Source organism: Astatotilapia calliptera, chromosome 15, assembly GCF_900246225.1.
Source record: "Astatotilapia calliptera chromosome 15, fAstCal1.2, whole genome shotgun sequence".
In the NCBI taxonomy this organism is placed as follows: Eukaryota; Metazoa; Chordata; class Actinopteri; order Cichliformes; family Cichlidae; genus Astatotilapia; species Astatotilapia calliptera.
In genome coordinates this window covers 23,305,648-23,324,612 of record NC_039316.1, presented here as the reverse complement: position 1 = coordinate 23,324,612, position 18,965 = coordinate 23,305,648, and the positions used below count along the sequence as shown (strand labels likewise).

At 41.5% G+C, this 18,965-nt stretch overlaps 2 protein-coding genes across 4 annotated transcripts; one reads left to right on the top strand and one right to left on the bottom strand.

Moving 5' to 3' along the window:
* Positions 1–209: 209 nt before the first annotated feature.
* LOC113007005 (uncharacterized) lies at positions 210–4,610 on the top strand. 3 transcript variants are annotated; one of them, XM_026143304.1, is made up of 5 exons: positions 210–405; positions 1,229–1,353; positions 1,534–1,595; positions 2,020–2,358; positions 2,456–4,610. In XM_026143304.1, the coding sequence occupies exons 2-5, from the start codon at positions 1,295–1,297 to the stop codon at positions 2,650–2,652; spliced, it is 657 nt and encodes a 218-aa protein (XP_025999089.1). In that variant the 5' UTR covers positions 210–405; positions 1,229–1,294; the 3' UTR covers positions 2,653–4,610. The 3 variants fall into 3 exon arrangements, with proteins under 3 accessions (XP_025999089.1, XP_025999091.1, XP_025999090.1); XM_026143306.1 differs by lacking the exon at positions 210–405 and adding an exon at positions 412–571; XM_026143305.1 differs by lacking the exon at positions 210–405 and adding an exon at positions 412–602.
* A 7,295-nt stretch (positions 4,611–11,905) lies between these two features.
* On the bottom strand, positions 11,906–14,889 carry LOC113006997 (uncharacterized). Its single transcript, XM_026143287.1, has 2 exons — positions 12,913–14,889; positions 11,906–12,849 (listed from the first exon to the last, which is right to left on the bottom strand). Exons 1-2 carry the CDS (start codon positions 14,696–14,698, stop codon positions 12,317–12,319), a joined length of 2,319 nt encoding a protein of 772 aa, XP_025999072.1. The 5' UTR covers positions 14,699–14,889; the 3' UTR covers positions 11,906–12,316.
* Between the last annotated feature and the right edge of the window lie 4,076 nt (positions 14,890–18,965).

Sequence of the window (18,965 nt, the reverse complement as noted above, 5' to 3'; positions counted from 1 at the left end):
CAGTTTCTAAAAATGACTTAAATTGCAACAAATATAACATGACAGTTTCTAAAAATGACTTGACTGATTATAAGTAGAATACAAGGTCCGTACAATAATGCTGAGTCATAAATATACTCGGAAAACCGGTGATTTCTGCCAACATAAGGAAAGATATTGGAATTTAAGGATAAAAACACAGAAACTTCGTGAAACACCGCGTGAGTTGAGTACGAGCCAATGAGGGTACGAGCAAAAACAGGGCTCGTACTCAACCGACCAATCAGCACGCCCCTATGGTTTTCTGTCCGAAGGGGGTGAAGCAACCTGAGTCCAGGGTGTCATCATTCGGATTGGAAGTGGTCTGTGTGGCGGGTTTCTTCCTGTATTTATTGAAGGACTTTCTTCTCGGATATGCACTTCTGAGTAAGTTCTATGAACCAGTTGCTGAGTCTGCTAGCTTTAGCTTCCTACATTTGGGTAGTATTTGTGTAACCGGTAACAGCAAATGACCGTACAGTAGTACAGTGACACGTTAGCTCGTCTGACCTGACCGTCTGAAGCCAGCCAAGATGCCAACTTATATTCAACGGTGTCGATTTCCGTAATTGTACAAAGAAAACGTGCGCTCATTATGTGCTGTGTAAATGCTAAGTACACGCCGCATATCTGTGGTGGCAGTGGTGGCTCGCTGTGTGACGCAGTGTTTGTGTTGAAGAGCACCGGAGAGTTTGCTGCACAGAGCTCGTATCGTATACAAGACTGTACTGGGAGTAATCACTGCTAAATCACTTGATGTGACTCATCGGTGTCATTATATTAGGAACTGTTGCACAGATGCTGAGCGTTTTCTTGATGGTCCTTTTGTGATGTGTTGCTCGCTGATTTTGGCATTATGGATATTCACTCGGCATCACAGCAGACTGTACTTGCCAGATCTATCAAATTTAATGAGTTTGGGATGAGCTGGCATAAAGCACAGAGTAATGTAAGGTCCATCATTTAAACTTCCTGCTTCCCTCCCTATAGTGTTAACGGATATAACATCTGAGTCTCAAATTAAAAACCAGGCAGGTAGCCAAGAAGAAAGAGTTTAACATTGTACTACTGCCAAAAAAAATAGGAAACGGACAAATCAGCTGTTTTAGTCATTTGGAAGACACTCTGATTTTTCATTGTTTTGTCTCCTGAAAACCGCAGATATTTGTATTATTTTACATGAAACCGTTTTTTCTCTTATTTCCTGCAGTCTGACACTTGTGCCCATGCTCCATTTCCACACCTCAGCTGCCAATAACCACTCAAGAGGAAGAAGATGATTTTCACAGCCCGTTCAATCCTGTCACCACAAAGATCGTGCAAAAACCTCTCGAAGTAAGTTATTTATTGTGATAGACTTAGTATTAGAGTTGTCATATGTCTGAAAGTTTTCAAAACTGTTAGTTTGAAAGTTCTTTTGAGGCAGAATAAACCAGCTTTTCTAGCAAATAACTTTACCCAGGAAACACTTTGTGATTTAAAGGATGTATCCCTCTGTCTTTATTGTTTCTTCAGGATGTGTCTTCAAATCTGCATATGGCTTTCTTTGGCGCTTACTTCAATAGTTGACGCTGTGGGTAAGTAGGTTTTGCTAAAAAGTTTGTAAACTACTGTTAAATCCTCGGTTACATTAGATTGCTATAACTGAGAACAAGATTAGTTATAACTGACTGTATTAATAGGTTATAAAGTCATTTCTTCCTTCACCCTCGTATTCCTCACACCTCTCTTCTTCTCTTGCTCATTCCCTGCTATGGCTGTGGGATATTATATGTATCGATTTAGAAAATCAACTTTTACTGCACTGCAAACAACTGCACTCAGAAAACAACTTAAATATATGAAAGAAATGTGATAGTATTCCCTTAAAAGTAAATACTGGCTAGACAGTGAGCTCCCTTGGTGGAGGTTTGCGCTCTTGGAGTGCTTCTTGTTTAGTACATGCATTTCTGATGTATATTTTTATTCTTAAACCTCTGTCTTGTTTCTTTTGTCCTTCAGACTGCAAAAACATCATATGTTCACTTGGCCAGCAGGTCATTCTGCCATGTAATGCTCCTGGAAATATGGTAGTCCTCGCCATGCAGTGGTCCAGACGTGACCTGACAGAATACGTGCTGCACTATCGTGATGACCAACTTGATCCAGACGACCAGGATCCGTCTTATACGGGCCGGGTAAACCTGACCAATACCCACATGCAGAATGGGGATTTCTCAATGATACTGATGAACATGACGACTGCTGACATTGGAACATACGAGTGTATAGCCTTCCAGAGAAGACCAGGGATGGACTCTGAAATCCTCAGCATCGTAAACCTGAATGTCAGTCAGTCAGGTGAGTTTGTGCTCATGTCAAATGATGACACTTTAAAAGAGTTTTCACCTCCTTGACTCCTGACAATTCACACCAATGCATTTTTTTTTCTCGACAGATGAAGGAAGCAGGAATGGAGTCAGCAGTGGCGCAGCTACAGGAAGAAACCATCTTGGTCTCATTGTGTCACTGTCAGTTATTGCAGGGATCATTCTGGTGGCTGGTATTCTCTTAATCTATATTAGGTGCCAAACTAACATTGGATCCTCAGCTTCCCCCCACTATGAAATGACATCAACATCTCAGCATGTCTAAATTAGAAAGACCCTCAAATTTATTCCAAACATCTAAAACTTAAAATGACAGTTAAAAGCTGAGGTGTGGCTTGTAGTGAAAAGCACAGAGAAGTTAATTAGAGTAGAATAATAGAAGCTCGGATCCATTTATCGTTTAACCTACATTAAGCAAATTCAGATTGTGGTTCGGCTCGGAACCACTTTGATTTGTGCCTTTGTCATATGTTTTCTAATGCTGGCCGTATATATGTCACGTGATAGATTGGCTGGGATTTTTTTAGAGATTTCTTTGCACTGTTTACCACTAAGAGCGCTCTGGAGCCCATCGAGAATGAAATTTTAACTTTGGTTAAAAAAAAAATTACCGAAAGAATTTATATTTCATAACGAAGTCAACAGAGCAAACATTATGGCGCACAACAAGTTCATGCACCAAATTTGGAACGAGTCCAAATTAAGTTTCTTTCAAAGCTTTACTTCACAACATGAACCTTAACAAGTCATACACTAAATGTGTAAACCTTATGCAAAAGTATTTATTATAATGCACTGAAACTTTTTCTTATTTATTTATTTGGTTTTTAGTATAAAGGTGCTTTTAAAACTCCTAAATGAAAAAAGGTCCTACGTTTTCCCGACAGAATTTTGTGTGTTTTACATCCAAGCACAAATTTCCTGAAAAGAGAAACATGTTTTTATTGAAGTTACTTTCTGCCAGTAAAATGTTTTCATGTTTGCAGATCCGTTTTGTCTTTAGGTTGTTCTAGCTGCCAAAAACAACAGTGTTGCGGTGCTAAGAGGGAAAAGTCCCGTAAATTGTTTAGTAAGATTTAAATTATGAGGGATTTTTACTGACACCGTCTTGATGTTTTCGAACTGGACATGACAATGAGGGATGGATCTCTCTGAAAAACTGAGTTTACTTACAGGGTACCCACACGCTTAAGGTATTACCCTGCTTCATCTCCCTTATGACTCTCATGGGGATCATGGTTTAGAAAGTGAGCATCATGTTTATCTCATAAGACTAGAAAAAGGTGGCTGACAGCATGAACTCATCTGGGAGATGTTTACAGAGTTCACAAAGTAAATCGCCAGTCGACCCCAAGCTGTTCAAGTATTTAAGCATTATTGTATTTTCACTAAAGCACTGCATTATACTGAATAATAGAAGTCTTTAACTTTGAGTAGCATTCCAGATGTGGTTATGTATTATGTGATACTGTATGGTAGACAATGTGCCCATTAAGCATTAGGGCACTTTATTAGATACTTTATCAAATGTTGAAAGTTGAATGTGAAGGATCATAGTCAGAGGGCTGTGGGACATTGGCTACCAGCTGCTTATCACTAAAGGAAAGAAAGGTGATTCATGCCTTACGTTTTTATCTTCTGTCGTTTTCTGCTTCATGGCCTGATTACAGTGAATTTGTGGGACCATACTGTATGTTTTTTGACTCCCCAAGAAATGCATTAGGCACATACAGAGTATACATTTTTGTAGCAATAATAACTGCTCTTTAACTGTTGAAATGGATGTTTTCAGGTACATGATCACATTTTTACCTGGTTAATGAAATTTCCTTGGTATCTCTAACAAAAGGGTAATGATAAGTGGCCCTATCATTATATTTATAGCGACAGTTTCATGTCTTTCAATGTGCTTTCCTATGTTACACTATTTAACATTGTGTTTGTTTTTATTTCCTTGGTCCAAAAAAGTTTGGGTTTAGTATTTTACAAAGGGCAAAGCATCCATACTTTTTACTGTGATGATGACATGATGACACTAAAGCCTTGAAACAAACTTTGAATATTTGTTCTTACTTTGTGAGTCTGTATATTGCTATGAACTGTGCTTTTTTAAAAACATTTTTACAATGGAACATTCCAAGTGCCATCGTTTCTTTTGTATGTTCTGCACATGCTCTGTACAATCATGACCCTGAGACCAATAAAGATCTATTTATTCTTTCACTTGAGTGTGCCGCTCTTGTTGAGTCTTTATGGTTCACATAAAGATAATGTAGAGCAGAATTTGCGTTTTATTTTTTTTTATTAGTTTACATTTTTGTTTCCTCTTTAAATGTTTAGCTTTTGTTATTTTCAATGTCTGTTTTAGTTTTTAATTGAGAATATGAGGACTGTCAAATGGAAGATAGGTGTGACGATACACATATATACTAGCCTAATGATAAAATGGATCAGTTTGGCAAATATATTTTACAGTGTTTATTTATTCGACAAAATACGTTAAATGTCACCGTTATTATTGGCTGGCCGGAAACAGCGGGGGTGTCCAAATTCAGAGGCTGCTTCCACCTGAGGACCCGCCTTCGCGGTCTAAAGAAAGCCGCGTAGTACGTCACGAGCTCCCTCGGTGGAGTGAAACTGCGTCTGCTCCTTGCTGTCTAAAATGTAACCGGGCGCTGGCGTCAATTCTCCACCGTCTCACACTTTGTTTAATCAGTTTTCTGTTTGACGTTTATTCAGCTTTGTGAAAACCCCAGAGGACCCCTCCCGAGGGATTAATAAAGTTACATTTAAAGGAGCCAGCATCAGCTGAGAGATATAGAGGAGAACAGGGGGACAACAGACAGCTCTCTGTAGTTGACAGACTGGTTAAAAACATTGAAAACAGTTTTTAGATATTTGCTTCCTGTATTTGCAGAAGTATCTCCAACACAAACTGTAACAGCTGCATGCAGGGAACCACTCAGTCATGTTTATCCTGCAGGACAGGATCTGACAGGGAAAGAAGGAAAAATAAGGGAACCACGGACAACTTTGATAATGCTTTGATTTATCCACAGTACATTTAGTTCAAATATTGTTTCCATCACAGAGGGATTGTGCTGGTTTCAGTGGGGAAAGTATGCAGCTCATTTAAATGTTCAAAGAGCTGTGAAAAGTTGTCCGTTCATAAAGTGTGTCAGTATTTTATAAGGATGCCATGTTTCTGTATCATCTCTCTCCTGTCAGAGCCTCTTCCAAACATCAGCCTGTTTAATGCTCTCATATCTTCAACATCTCGAGTAAATTATACTGCACAGTTTTCTCTCCAATAAAAGAATATTTACTGCATGAGTCTGTTTTCCATTTTATCTGAAACATTCAAGGAGGAGATCTTTTACTGTATTTTGGTGATATTGCCCTTAAATGTGACTAAAGCTTTCATACAGTGGTGATCACGGACATAACTCTGAGATCAGTCTGACTGAACTCTGAAAATCACTGAGTGTTATTTCACAGAACCATAATTAGATTAACTCAAACGGAAACACGCGGTGTTAAACAGTAGTATAATTATCATTAACTGTCAAAGTAAGTGCGTATTTTGCTTGTTTCCGTTTCCATCAAAAATCGAATTAATTAATAATTGTTTGATTTGTGTTGATGAAGGCCTGCCTCCTTCTCCTCACAGTCACTTTTTACGAGACCATGAGTGTGTTTCATTTTTTGTTCTGTCAGTCTTGGATGTGACTCCTGAAAAGAGATTCACCATGATTCTGGTTCTCCTTTCACAGTCAGTACTGCTGGTTTCTCTCTCAGACTGACTGAAGATGAGTGATCTGGAGTCTCCAGGATCCAGCCGTCTGTCTGTGACCGACACAAAGTAAGATACTGTCTCTAATGTACACGAAGGAAATAGAGAACATAGGTGAAATCAGTATGTAGAAACAATTACAAGTTTAAAAGGACAAGTAAGATTGAGTGGGAGAGGACTGGTTTAACAGGAAGAAGAGAAAATTCCACAGTATCCGTGCAAAAAGTTTCACTTTGAAATCTTTAAAAGAATGTGGACAAACAGGTGGACTTGGTGTCAGTGGAGTTTACTCCTGGAAGTTTGAGATTATGATGATTATTACTTCAAAAACACCTGTACAGACGTTTATCACTCATTCCATACCAGCGCAGTGCCCAGTAACACTTTGAGGTGACTGGAGCTTTATATATAAAATGAATGCAGTCCGATCAGTTTATGAGAATAGTCAAAGTGACTTTGGTAATATTAGTTGCCAATTTTTAGTTGGTATTGGTTTGTAAGATTAGTTTAAAATAAAGACTTCATTTTAACTGAATTTTGTTACGTCTCAAGAATTTGGACGTTTAGCCTTAAGGACAAACCTAAGGAGGAGGTTGGACTTTAGAGTTGAGCCCAGAGATGTACGGCTGAGTGAGGGGCTACTTTTTGTCATCAAACTAAAAAGAAATAAAATGTAGGCTTAGAAGACACGGTTGGTTGTTTGGTTCAGCATCTCTGAATATCTTCAGAGCTGTAGAGGCTTCAGAATGTAGAAGTTTGGATGGAAACTCCAAATACTTGAAGCCCACAAGATGCATCTTTAAAAAGTCAAAAAGAAGCGAAGAATTGCTGTCGCTAAAACCAAAATAACATTTATAACAACAACAAAAGTGTATGATTTGGTAATATGATTGGAATGGAACAAATGGATTCTGAAAATCAGAGATTGAGTTTCCAAGTGAATAATGCAGCTGAAAAATTTTCCTGTTATATGAAGACTTTTAACCTGTAGTTCAGTATTGATCTGCCACAGTCAGCGAACAAAACTGCCAAAAAGGAAAAAGACATTAAGATCCTCAAAAGCTTGGCATAATATAGTCATACATTTTCACCTGAATACATCTGCCCTGTGCAAATCCGTTTCGAAGGCCTTTGCAGCTAATAATGGTCAATATATTAATTTAAAGAACACAGAAAAACAGCTGGTTCTTTTTCAGGGTTTCATAGCTTTTTTGTGTAGAATGCCAAGCTTTAATATTATAGAGATTTGCAAGTATCTACAAAGCATGATATGATGTGAAGTTCAACATCTGGGACATGTGTCCCGCTATGCATTGCAGAAAATGACTCAATCTCTTAGTACAGCAAACAAACAATGCAGGAGGGCGGGAAAATAATGGTCTCCTCTGCCGTGGCATCAGAAGTTGAGAATTGACGGGACAAAGTGTTGGCTTTCTCGTTTTGGGTTGCCGGGTCTATAGATCATAACACAGTTGAACCAAGCAAAGGAGAGGGCCCACCTGGTTTGTCTTGAGTGGCTGCTGTGAGATATGCAAGATGCTTGTGGTCAGTCAAACGATGAACAATGAGCAGGTGTTCTGCTCCCTCCCGCCAGCTAGCAGTTCCACTTCTCCCACGTCGTAGTTTTGCTCAGTTCGAGAAAGACAGCAGAAGGGAAAAAGCTGCATTTTCCCTTCCTTGTTCTGGAACAAGATGAACTCCATCAACGATAAATTGTTGGGTGGTCACACACAGCTGACTGCAGCTTTCCAGTCTTATAAACAGTACATTTGTACAATGACTGAAACCAGCCCACTGGCTGTGACGTCAGTTCCTTGATCATGAATATGCAAATTGTCATGACCATTGATCAACAATCATTGATCAAAGACCATTGATCGTGGAATAATCTTCCACACTGCACCTAACGTGACAAACTGAAAGCAGTCATTGGGTGGGAAACCTTGAGGAGAACACTTTTGACCTTAGAGAAGAGCTCTGCATAGAAAAGGATCAGGTTTGAACTTAGTTTGTGCAGCTGTACCTTTAACTAAGGCAAGTTCCTGCATCAACTCGTCCTGTTCTTTTTGAACTGTGCTTCACTATTCACTACAGATGAATGCACTGTAAACACCTGCGTGTGAGTCACTTTGGTCACTTTGACAGTTGCACTGGTAATAATAATTTTCCCTTTGTGTCCTCAGAGAGAACAGTGATGTTGGTGTGGAGGAGGAGGAGCAGTTGTCCTGCTGTGCTTTGGGTCAAGATGTCTCAGAGGATTCAGTCGCTACCAGTTGTGGCATCTCTGTCCAAAGTAAGAGTTGGTATCCGTGTGCTGATGAACACATTTTTGAAAACTTGACTTCTTGTTTTGTAGGTGCATGAAAAAGATTTCATTCGATTTTTTATGGTATAGGTTTTTTTCCTGTTTTACTTTGAATGTTGTTTCCTTTCATGTCTCACGTTAGTTTTACTTCCTGCTTTGTGATTGTCTTAATTATTTTTCACCTGGTTTGCTAAAGTTCAGCTGTCATGTTCCCCACCTGCTCACAATATCAGGCAATCCTCAATATATACTACTCAAAACAATCAGAGGAACACACTGAAAACATAATGGCTCTCGCGCGGAGAAAAACATGCTGGAGATCAATACTGATGCAAACTGGGTGATGTGTTAGAAACGAAAGGATTCAATTGTTTGTTGGAAATAAATGATCAAAATACTGGATACTGGCTGAATCCAAATACAAACAGAAAATCAGAGTAAAAAACGCTGCAGCAGGCTTTTCCATTTGGCTCTGATTTCATAGCAGCAGCTCAAAATGAAATAGTTTGTATGGCTGCGTGTGCTGCTGGGCCAAAAGTTTAGCTGGTCATTTGTAGATTTTTAGATGAAATAAAAAACAAAAAAAACACTCAACAAAAGATCATCTAAAGAAGAGCAGAGTTCATGTACACACTTTATTAAGCAGCTACTGTACAACAAGAACAGAATCATGTAAATGGCCAAACAACAGCAACAGTAATCCCAGGGTGTAGCACAGCAGGCAAAGAGACGCAGTAGCACAGAGAGAGTAAAGGATCACATGGAGAACAAATGGAGCGCGCTCACGAGCCCTCTCTTCGTACAGAGCCAGAAACGTCTGACCCACAGAGCTCACTAAGACGACAATAACTCGTTTTTCCCACACAGATTACATATAACATCACACTGAATGAAATTACATGTAGCAGATTACATGAACTATATAAGATGAGGATTCGCGTATTAAGCATATTCAGAACTATTTCCTTCCATTATTTTCTTGGGTTAACAGTTTTTGTTGCTTTTCTGCTATCGCTTAAATTTTATTCATATAGCACCAAGTCACAACAGCCACCTTAAGGCACTTTATAGTGTTAGGTAAAGCCTCAGTAATAAAGCCTCAGACAACTCCCTACGAGCAACGACTTGGAGACATTAAGAAAGAAAAACTCTCTCTTTGTACAGTCGAACACTGAGACGGAACCAGGTTCAGTGACGGGCCGCCATCCACCACGACTGGTTGGAATGAGGGGAGGAGGGCAGGATAAAACCTGCAGGCTGAGAGCAAAGTGCTCCATCTATCTGATATGATACTGTGAGGCCTCTCAGATAAGATGGGGCTGTTTTATTATGGCCCTTTTTATGTGAGAAGCATTTTGAATTCAGCTCTGGATTTAACAGGGAGCCAATGATGTGAAGCCAGTATGAGGGGGATTTTCCCTCCTCTTAAAATGTCTCATTAGGAACATTTTTAACAGTTGCTTCTTGTCTCTGCTGTGACAAAAAAGGGTTCTGATTATGAATCAAAATGTTTTAAATAAGTCACACACTGGTTATAACTTAATGCCGAAAATGTCATGTTACACGATTTACTATTTTCTGAAGCTTATTTACAATTTACAATGCTTAACACCATTCCCATCCCTCCCGTCAAAAGATAAAAGTCTGTTTTTCATGCAGTTTCACACACTAAAGACATTTCATTCTTTTTGGTTTCTTGTTGTCAATCAGCAGATGCGAGTCTGGAAGAGGTTTTAGAAGAATATAAGATCAGTCTGAGGAGGAGGTTTGAAAGTGTGACTGAAGAAACTGATAATACAGGAAGTGGAACCCTCCCGAACAGGATCTACACTGAGCTCTACATCACAGAGGGACAGAATGAAGACGTTCATAACCAACATGAGGTGATGCAGCTGGAGACAGCTTCCAAGATGGAGGCTCTTGATGACATTACAGTCAGGTGTCACGACACCTTTAAAGCCTTACCTGACCAACAGAGACCCATCAGAGTGGTTCTGACCAACAGCGTCGCTGATCAGAGACGAGCAGTACAGTCTTCTGGAGCTGCTCCATGTTTTCCATCCAACATTACAGAAGGTCACAGCAGAGAAGCTCGCTGTCTGTAAACTTTTGTTCATCTTTGACGGCCTGGATGAAAGCAGACTTGGATCATTGGATTTCACCAACGGGAAGCTGCTGTCTGATGTCACAGAGAAGTCATCAGTCAGCCAGCTGCTGACAAACCTCATCCAGGGGAATCTGCTTCCCTCGGCTCTCGTCTGGATAACTCCCCGACCTGCAGCAGCCAATCAGATCCCTCCTAGACGTGTTGACAGGGTAACAGAAGTACGAGGCTTCACTGATGCCCAGAAGGAGGAGTACTTCAGGAGGAGATTCAGTGATGAAGAGCTGTCCAGAATCATCTCCCACATGAAGACATCCAGGAGCCTCCACATCATGTGTAGAATCCCAGTCTTCTGCTGGATCACTGCTACAGTTCTGGAGCACATGTTGACTACAGAGCAGAGAGGAGAGCTGCCCAAGACCCTGACTGACATGTACTCACACTTCTTGTTGGTTCAGATGAAGAAGGGGAACAAACATGTGGGGGGACATGAAACAAGTGAGATGGCTGAAAGGAAATTTCTTCTGAATCTGGGGAGGCTGGCATTTAAACATCTGGAAAAAGGAAACACCTTCTTCTACCAAGAAGACCTAGATCAGTGTGGTCTGGATGCTACAGAGGCCTTGTTGCACACAGAAGTTTATACGGAGCTCTTTAAACAGTGTTTGTTAATCTTGAAGGTGGCTTTTATTTGTGATTCAGGTCTCAATGTCTCTTTGTGTATACTTATATGCAGAAGTAACACAAAAGAAGAAGTGGGAGCTGGCCTGACACCAGTAACTGACTTCCAGTGAAAGCTTTGGCTAATAATATTTTTTAGCGAACATTTTTCTTGTAAAACAAAGGGGGGCCTAGCAAAAAAGGTTTGGGAACCACTGCTCTACAAGGTTGGCGAAATAAAAAAAAATGTATTAACATTTTTTTATTTGGACTTTTATTAGTCCAAATTTTTTTATTTGGACTAAAAAAAATGTTCGAAGTGGACTAGGTGCTAATTTTCAGATGTCAGGTCTACATCTAGAATCAAAATGAGCACATACATAAACAACCAAAGTGAAGCATTAAGACAAAACATAGCAACGTCAAACAGCGTCCACACATTTTGCCACAAATACATGCAAAACAACTAAATTGGGCCACAAAAGTGATGTAAATTGACCAAACTAAGACACGAATCAGACAAAAACAGATGCAGGATGATCACAAACAGACACGTCGGCTACAAACTGATGCAAAATGACTAAAATCACACGTGTAACACTTTCTACATATTTGACAACAGAAGAAAAACACAAACAAACTTGGAATGCATTTTTAATTTGGATTTTTTTTATTTCATGCCGAATTAGATATTTTAAAAATCAAGCCAAAGTCTCCTCCCTGTTTGTACTGTAAGGTCAAAGCCCTACTGTACTACAGAGAACCCCAACAATCAAATGATCCCCCTCTGAGCAAGCGCGAGGCGACTGTGGGGAAGAAAAACTCCCTTTAACAGGAAGAAACTTCCAACGGAACCGGGCTCAGAAGGGACGGCCATCCGCTGCGACCGGTTGGGGGGATGGAAATCAAAAGGAGACGAGATGGCGTGAACTACAGTTCTAAAATTTGGATTTGAGGGCTGATCCCAAAATTTTATGGTGATGTTTTTAAAAAAAGGATTTGGTGCTAAAAGTCTGCTTCAAGATTTTAAAAGAAGCAGGGCAGTGGGAAAAGCCAAAATGGTCATTTTAATGATCTCTGGCTTTAGTGAACCACCTGAAGGGTTTTAGCAATGTTTTTCCCACCGCAGAAAAAAACCTGGATATTTTGGACGTCTTTGGGGGACCCGGGATGACTCCGAGAGTGATTTTTAGATGTCTAATCAGAGCCTCATCAAAAGATGAATCATTTGCCATCAAAGCCTTTAAGACATTGTCTGGGGAGCCAAACTCCTTGATGAGGCGTTTGGCTATTTTCTTGATGAACTTTGTCTTGTCATTTGTCAGACTTGTGGCAGACGCTGTGCTGCTGAGTTCAGGCTGCATTAGATTGCTCAGACGGTTGATGACCGTGTCTATTTCTTTTGTAGTAGTTGCGATCCGAGCAGCAAACTTTTGGGTCTCAGGTTTAGATTTATAGATGACTCTCATGATAAGGAGCAACGCAAGGTCATTGGAAATTTTCTCAACATCACAAGATGAACCTGACACAGAATCCATCTCTGATATTTTGGAGGAATCTTTGAGAGAGTGTTTCAGGCTCAAGGCTCCAGATGATTTATCTGGAGAAATGCTCCCAGGTTGTGGCGTTCGAGGTGACTTGTCAGATGCCACAGAGCATTTATCTGGAGAAATGCTCCCAGGTTGTGGCGTTCGAGGTGACTTGTCAGATGCCACAGAGCATTTATCTGGAGAAATGCTCCCAGGTTTTGGTGTTGGAAGTGATGCACCAGATTCTTTTCCTCTGCCATCTGAATCAGGGCTTTTTTCCTGTGTTGTGGTCTGTGCTCTTTTAATAAAGTTGTGGATGTCTTCCAGGGCCCCAGAAATCTTGTCCATTTGAATCATTTGATCTTTCTCTTCATTGCAGAAGAGTAAAAGCTTCTGCAAAAACCTTTCTACTGTGTCATCTATGAGGACATAGAGGACTTCAGCAGAAATGCGACGCTTTGAGCCCTGTACTGATTTCGGAGTCCTGGAGATGACCGTGTCTGAGAGGGACCTACCCATTAGAGGTATGGGGATTTGATAGCCTCGATCCACCGTAAGTAGATCAAACAGGTTTGCCACTAAGTCCTCCGTAAAATTCCTGATATGCCCACTATTTTTAAAGTCCCCCAAGGTCTTATCGATGAGGAAGAGTTCTTCTTTCTTTGTTAATTTGTCAAATAACTGATTAACGTCTGATCTAATGACGTTAAAGTCGACTGAAGAAGAACGTTTAATTGCGGTTCCCAGGCTTGCCGTATGTGGAGAAGGGGAGCGATGAGCCTCTGTACTCTGGGGAGCAGCCGTTTCAGGTACTGACCCTGGGAGAATGAAAACTATACTTTCATTGGAGGGCGCAGTTTCCTTCTTGGGGTGATTGCAAATGTTTTGTAGACAAACAAAATGTTTCCTGTTTGCCTTTATTCTTTTTTTCAGCTCTGTTTTCATTTTTTCAAATTGTTTTTTTGCAAACATGGAAAAGTTGTGTTTGCGTGCTTTGAGCCTGGCGTGTGAGGTGGATGGCACACATTTGGAGAAGAAGTGTCTCACCTTGTGGATAATTAAGCCTGCATTAAAGGCAGGTTTGGGTAAGTTACATTTCTCACAGAGCTCTTCACTGCTTGAATCCATGTTAGCAAGTATCTCACCTACGATGTCAACTGCAACCATTTCTACTGGGGTTGGAGCCTGGATACTTTGTGTTTCTGCAGTGGGTTTTATATGGCTTTGTGATTCTTCTGGGAGCTCATCTTTATCTTTTCCTGTCATCTCTCCATCTGAGCTCCTTGTTGACAGAATAACAGAAATCTCTGCGATTGCTGATTTCACTGATATTTTTGAACCAGTACGTTCTGTACTGGAATGAGACCCATTTGTCCCACACTGGCAGCGCAGCTTACATGCTGCATACCTTTTCAGGCATGAGGCAGCGCAACAAACCATGCGGTGTAGTTTCTTAATACTACTAAATTTGCCGCTAACATAAACGGCAGGGTCTACTGGGAAATCAGGGCTTTTTTCAATCAGTGCAATGGTTGAGCTGACCTTTTCTGAGATCTCTTCCTCAACCATCAGCGTCAGCTTGTCAGCGCTCTTATCTTGCTGTTTTGAGACATTAAGAGCGCCGGCGATGGCAGCTGAGATCGAGTCTCCGAGGGACACCCTTATTTTCCCCTCATCCATAAACTCTTCCCTTATCATGGGTTCCTGAATAACAGAAAGGGCAATCCTCAGGATGCTGGCAGAGGCGATCTGAATGATTTCAGAAATCATATCAGCGAGCACGGCATGGACGCTGGAGTCGCATTTTCCATTTTCTATAATGCTCCACTGAACTTCAGAGAGCCTTTCAAAGCACCTGTTGATTGGCGGGATAATCTGGTCTGGTGTGACCACGATTGAATTTTCGTTGATGGTTTCCATTGTTGTGTCACAAATTAGATTTTCTCCGTTTGAGCGTGTGAGAATTTTCTTGTATTACAGAGCGCCGACTGCTGAACGTTTTGCAAACACATGAGCATCGAGTTCTGATTTTTCTGTCTGAGAGCCGTTATTTATAGGCTCGGTTGTCTGTGACGTTACTGACAGACCAGCGCGAACGCCTTTGATCTGCCAGTGACGTCACAAGAAACGCACGCGGAGAGGCGGCGTTCCTTGCGCGCTCACAGATTTGAATGACGCTTTGGAGTTGACGGCACGCCGCAATGCATTGTGGGAGCCCGGCACCATTTTCGGGGTCTACGAATCAAAACAAACACGCTGTGTTGGAACGACGATTACAAGATGCTTAAAAGCAGTTCCTGACCCACCAGGATTCATTGGAATCATAGGTTGGAGGACGTTTTGGGGAAATGGCCGACGGTCGAAGCGGAGAAGAAATAAACTCTTAAAAGTTAGTTCTGGGTTTTTATCCCACTTCATATATACACCAGGACACATGTTAGCATAATGAAAGAATTGTAGAATTAAGTGGAGTCAACAACAGCAGCATAGTGCAGTCATATCACAAATGTTAGCGTAATGAAAAAGTCTTACAAAGTCAAATTTAGCTAACCTTCGGCTAAGTTACGTGACGTTAGTGATATCGCCACTTAACGCGGCTCTTTGGTCGGTTAGTTAGTGTCATCCAGGGAAGACGGACGTTGTTTTGCTGTGCTGTATTTTTATGTGAAGTGTATATATTTATTTTTTATATTGCATGTATTTTGTGCAGTGTTTTATTTAGTTTGCATGTTTTTAGTTGCCGGCAAATTGTCCTGGAGAGACTCCGCCTTTTCCCCCGTTTTTACTAATTGGACACACCTGAGAGAAAAGAAAAGGTAATTTACAGAGTGCTCAAGGACACATAAGAGGTTTGGAGCCGGTGTTCAACAAAAATGTAACACGGAGAATGCGAGACAGACAGAGGAAAGACACAGACGATCAGAGGGGAGAGCGAGAGACGATCAGAGAGTAGAGATGATCAGATGGAGCAGACGACCAGCGACTGGGAAGAGAGATTACCAGCGACTGGAAAGGGGAAACGATCAGAGGAAAAAAAGGCAGATGACCAGCGACTAGGGACGCGTAGCGGCAGTCTGGTGGCAATAACGACAAGAGCCAGCTCGTGCACTGCGGGAGAACCGAAGCAGTGAGACCGCGGTGCCGATTGCAGTTTGAGGAAGCGGCGGGCGGAGTTGAGAGCTCTGCCCACCCGGGTAAGTCTTTGACTTATCCTTTTTATAAAGTAAACTGCCAAAGGAATAGTGACTGCCGCTCCCTCCCTTTCTTCAGTGCACCAGGACGTGGAATGCGGGGAGGAAGGCGAGGACTCCGCTGGGTTTCCCTCTTTTAATACTACGCTGGACCTCTTAGTTTTCTGTGACTTTTAGGCCGTGGTGGATTCCACTGGACTTCTAATGTTGTGTGTTATTGATTTTTATTGTGTCTTCCCTTGGCCAAGGTTGTTTTAATTCATTTTATATTTTTAACTATTTAAACATAATAAATTATATTTTTAATTCTACAGTTTTTGTATCGTGTGCTTTTCCCTCGGCGGCTCCACTGCTCTGCCCGCTTTGAGGAAGGTTTCCTTCCTTTTAAAAAACACAAACCATCTTGGAAACATAATCAGCCTTTCCGCTCCGGTGTCATATTAGTTTAGGTTTGTGCCGAAGCTGGGTCTGTTTGTCGGTGTGAAGCCAAACGTGCTTTAACGTTTTAGGAAACACCGAGCAGACGGTTCATACTTGCCAACATTCAAAGGGCTGTTTGGGGGGGGGGGGCAAATATATTTTACAGTGTTTATTTATTCGACAAAATACGTTAAATGTCACCGTTATTATTGGCTGGCCGGAAACAGCGGGGGTGTCCAAATTCAGAGGCTGCTTCCACCTGAGGACCCGCCTTCGCGGTCTAAAGAAAGCCGCGTAGTACGTCACGAGCTCCCTCGGTGGAGTGAAACTGCGTCTGCTCCTTGCTGTCTAAAATGTAACCGGGCGCTGGCGTCAATTCTCCACCGTCTCACACTTTGTTTAATCAGTTTTCTGTTTGACGTTTATTCAGCTTTGTGAAAACCCCAGAGGACCCCTCCCGAGGGATTAATAAAGTTACAGCTGAGTAGTGAGTTGTATGTGAGGCTGGACACTAAGGAGAAAATGATTTTTAATGAATGGCAAGGCACATAAATTGTGCTGGAAGAGAGTAACCAAGTATAGAGATGGAAATGTGCTAATGTGAAGAAAGTGTGTTGAGAAGGGAGAAGGAGTACTTTGGACGAAAATTGAATTAGAGAAGGAAGTGAGGCAACTCTGAAGAGGATGGAGACGGGAGGCATAGAGAGGGTAGGAGTGAAGGCTATGATAAGGTGCGAAGAGAGTAACTGTGGTGCTGCATAAGAAAGTCCTGAGGGGCAGAGAAGTATGTGATGGGTTGAGATTACATCAGAGAGAGGCTCTGAGCCCCTTCTTGTTTGCACTGGTGATGGAGAGGCTGACAGATGAGATCAGGCAAGAGTCTCCGTGGATGATGTTTTCAGACAACCACAGAAAGGATTTGTGGATGTAGTGAAGGTGGACATGCAGGGGGTTGGTGTGACTGAGGAGGATGCTAGAAATAGAGAGATGGAGGCGGATGATCCACTGTAGCGACCTCTAAAGGGAGCAGCCGAAAGAAGAAGAAGCACAAATAATTCTAATCATGCTTTTCTTTTATTCTCAGTACTAAGCTATGTAAAGGAAGTCAAGGTTGTTTCCTCCTACAATCACTTTGGTCATGCTGTTCTTACAAGTGTGGAGGTGCCAGATGGTTTAGACTTGTTTAGATTGGTGCTCTGTCTCCCTTTATCCAAACTAAAACTTTGATGGGGTTTTTTATCTTCACTAAACACTTTTTTGCTTTGTGTTTATTATTGTGCTACTGCAAGTATTTCATATATTAGTCAGTTGATTGTTACTGTAGGGCAGCTCTAGGACAATCCCAGATGTGATGTAGCTTGCTTTTATCCAGCAGATACGACATCTCATGAGGAGGTTCGAACCCTGTACCCTGACCCTCCTGCTGACGCACAAAGTCTGGACATCCAGCAGCAGGCCCTTCTACGTGAACAACAGCACAACAGTTTCTATTTCTTTTAATATTAGAAGTCAGTTATTCATTAATGAATACAAATGGTGACTGAAGTTATTTAGACAGGACATTAAACAATAAACTTCCAATAAATGATGAACAATGTGTGACTGAATGTGTTCAGTGAAAGACTTTGAAAATATCGCAGCATAAAACCAGTGTAAAAGTACTCAGACTACTTTTGGGGGTATTTATTTGATGATGCAACCAGAAAATGTGCAGGTTGTGAGTTTAACATTTTCAACACTGGAGAAGAAGTACATGTACACAGACTAGCTAATGACAAAAATTTTTTTTAAATTAACCTTTATTTAAACAGGTTGTTCATTTTTCTGAGCTTATCTGGTGTCCAGTTTCGGTGGCAGTAGCATAAGCAGAGAAGACCCAGACCTTACTCTCCCGAGCCAGCTCCTCCATTATTTGGGGGACACTGAGGCATTCTCTGCTGAGTGCTGTGATCTCCCCAACATGTCCTGGGTGTGTCCTGTCTGTCCTGGTGGGACATGCCTGGAACATCTCACCCAGGAGGTGTTCAAGAGGCACCCTTGTCAGATGCCTGAACCTCCTCAACTGGCTCGTTTAGATGTAGAGGAGTAGCAGTTAACTCGGAATGAGACAGACAGCACCTACTGCTGGGGTGGGCCTACAGGAGGGAGAGCTCATGTCGTCTCTTCAGGACACATCACTGGACCCCAAGAAGCTCTCCCCGGAGCTCCCTTTGGCTGCTGGGGTCGGCATACGTTCAACTTTAAAATCACTCTTGGTTCTTGGCTAGCTTTGTGTTAGCATCCTTTGTGTACTGATGCTTGCAAGAAGCTAAAGTTGCTTTGGCAGAATTTTCTTTCTCATATATGCACACATAAGGAGAGAGATGTTTTATAAGCTTTAGTCATCACCGTGCACTTTTCCTGATTCACACAAAATACAGCAATCTGGCACCTTCCCACAGGGTCTTGCACGAGTATTAAACATGTTCATTTGTGCTTTGGACTGTCACCAGATTTCTTCTAGAAGTTTCTTGCCAGTCAGCAACTATCTTGGCAACACCACTTGAGTTTGTGTGTTGCATGCTAACATCCTTATC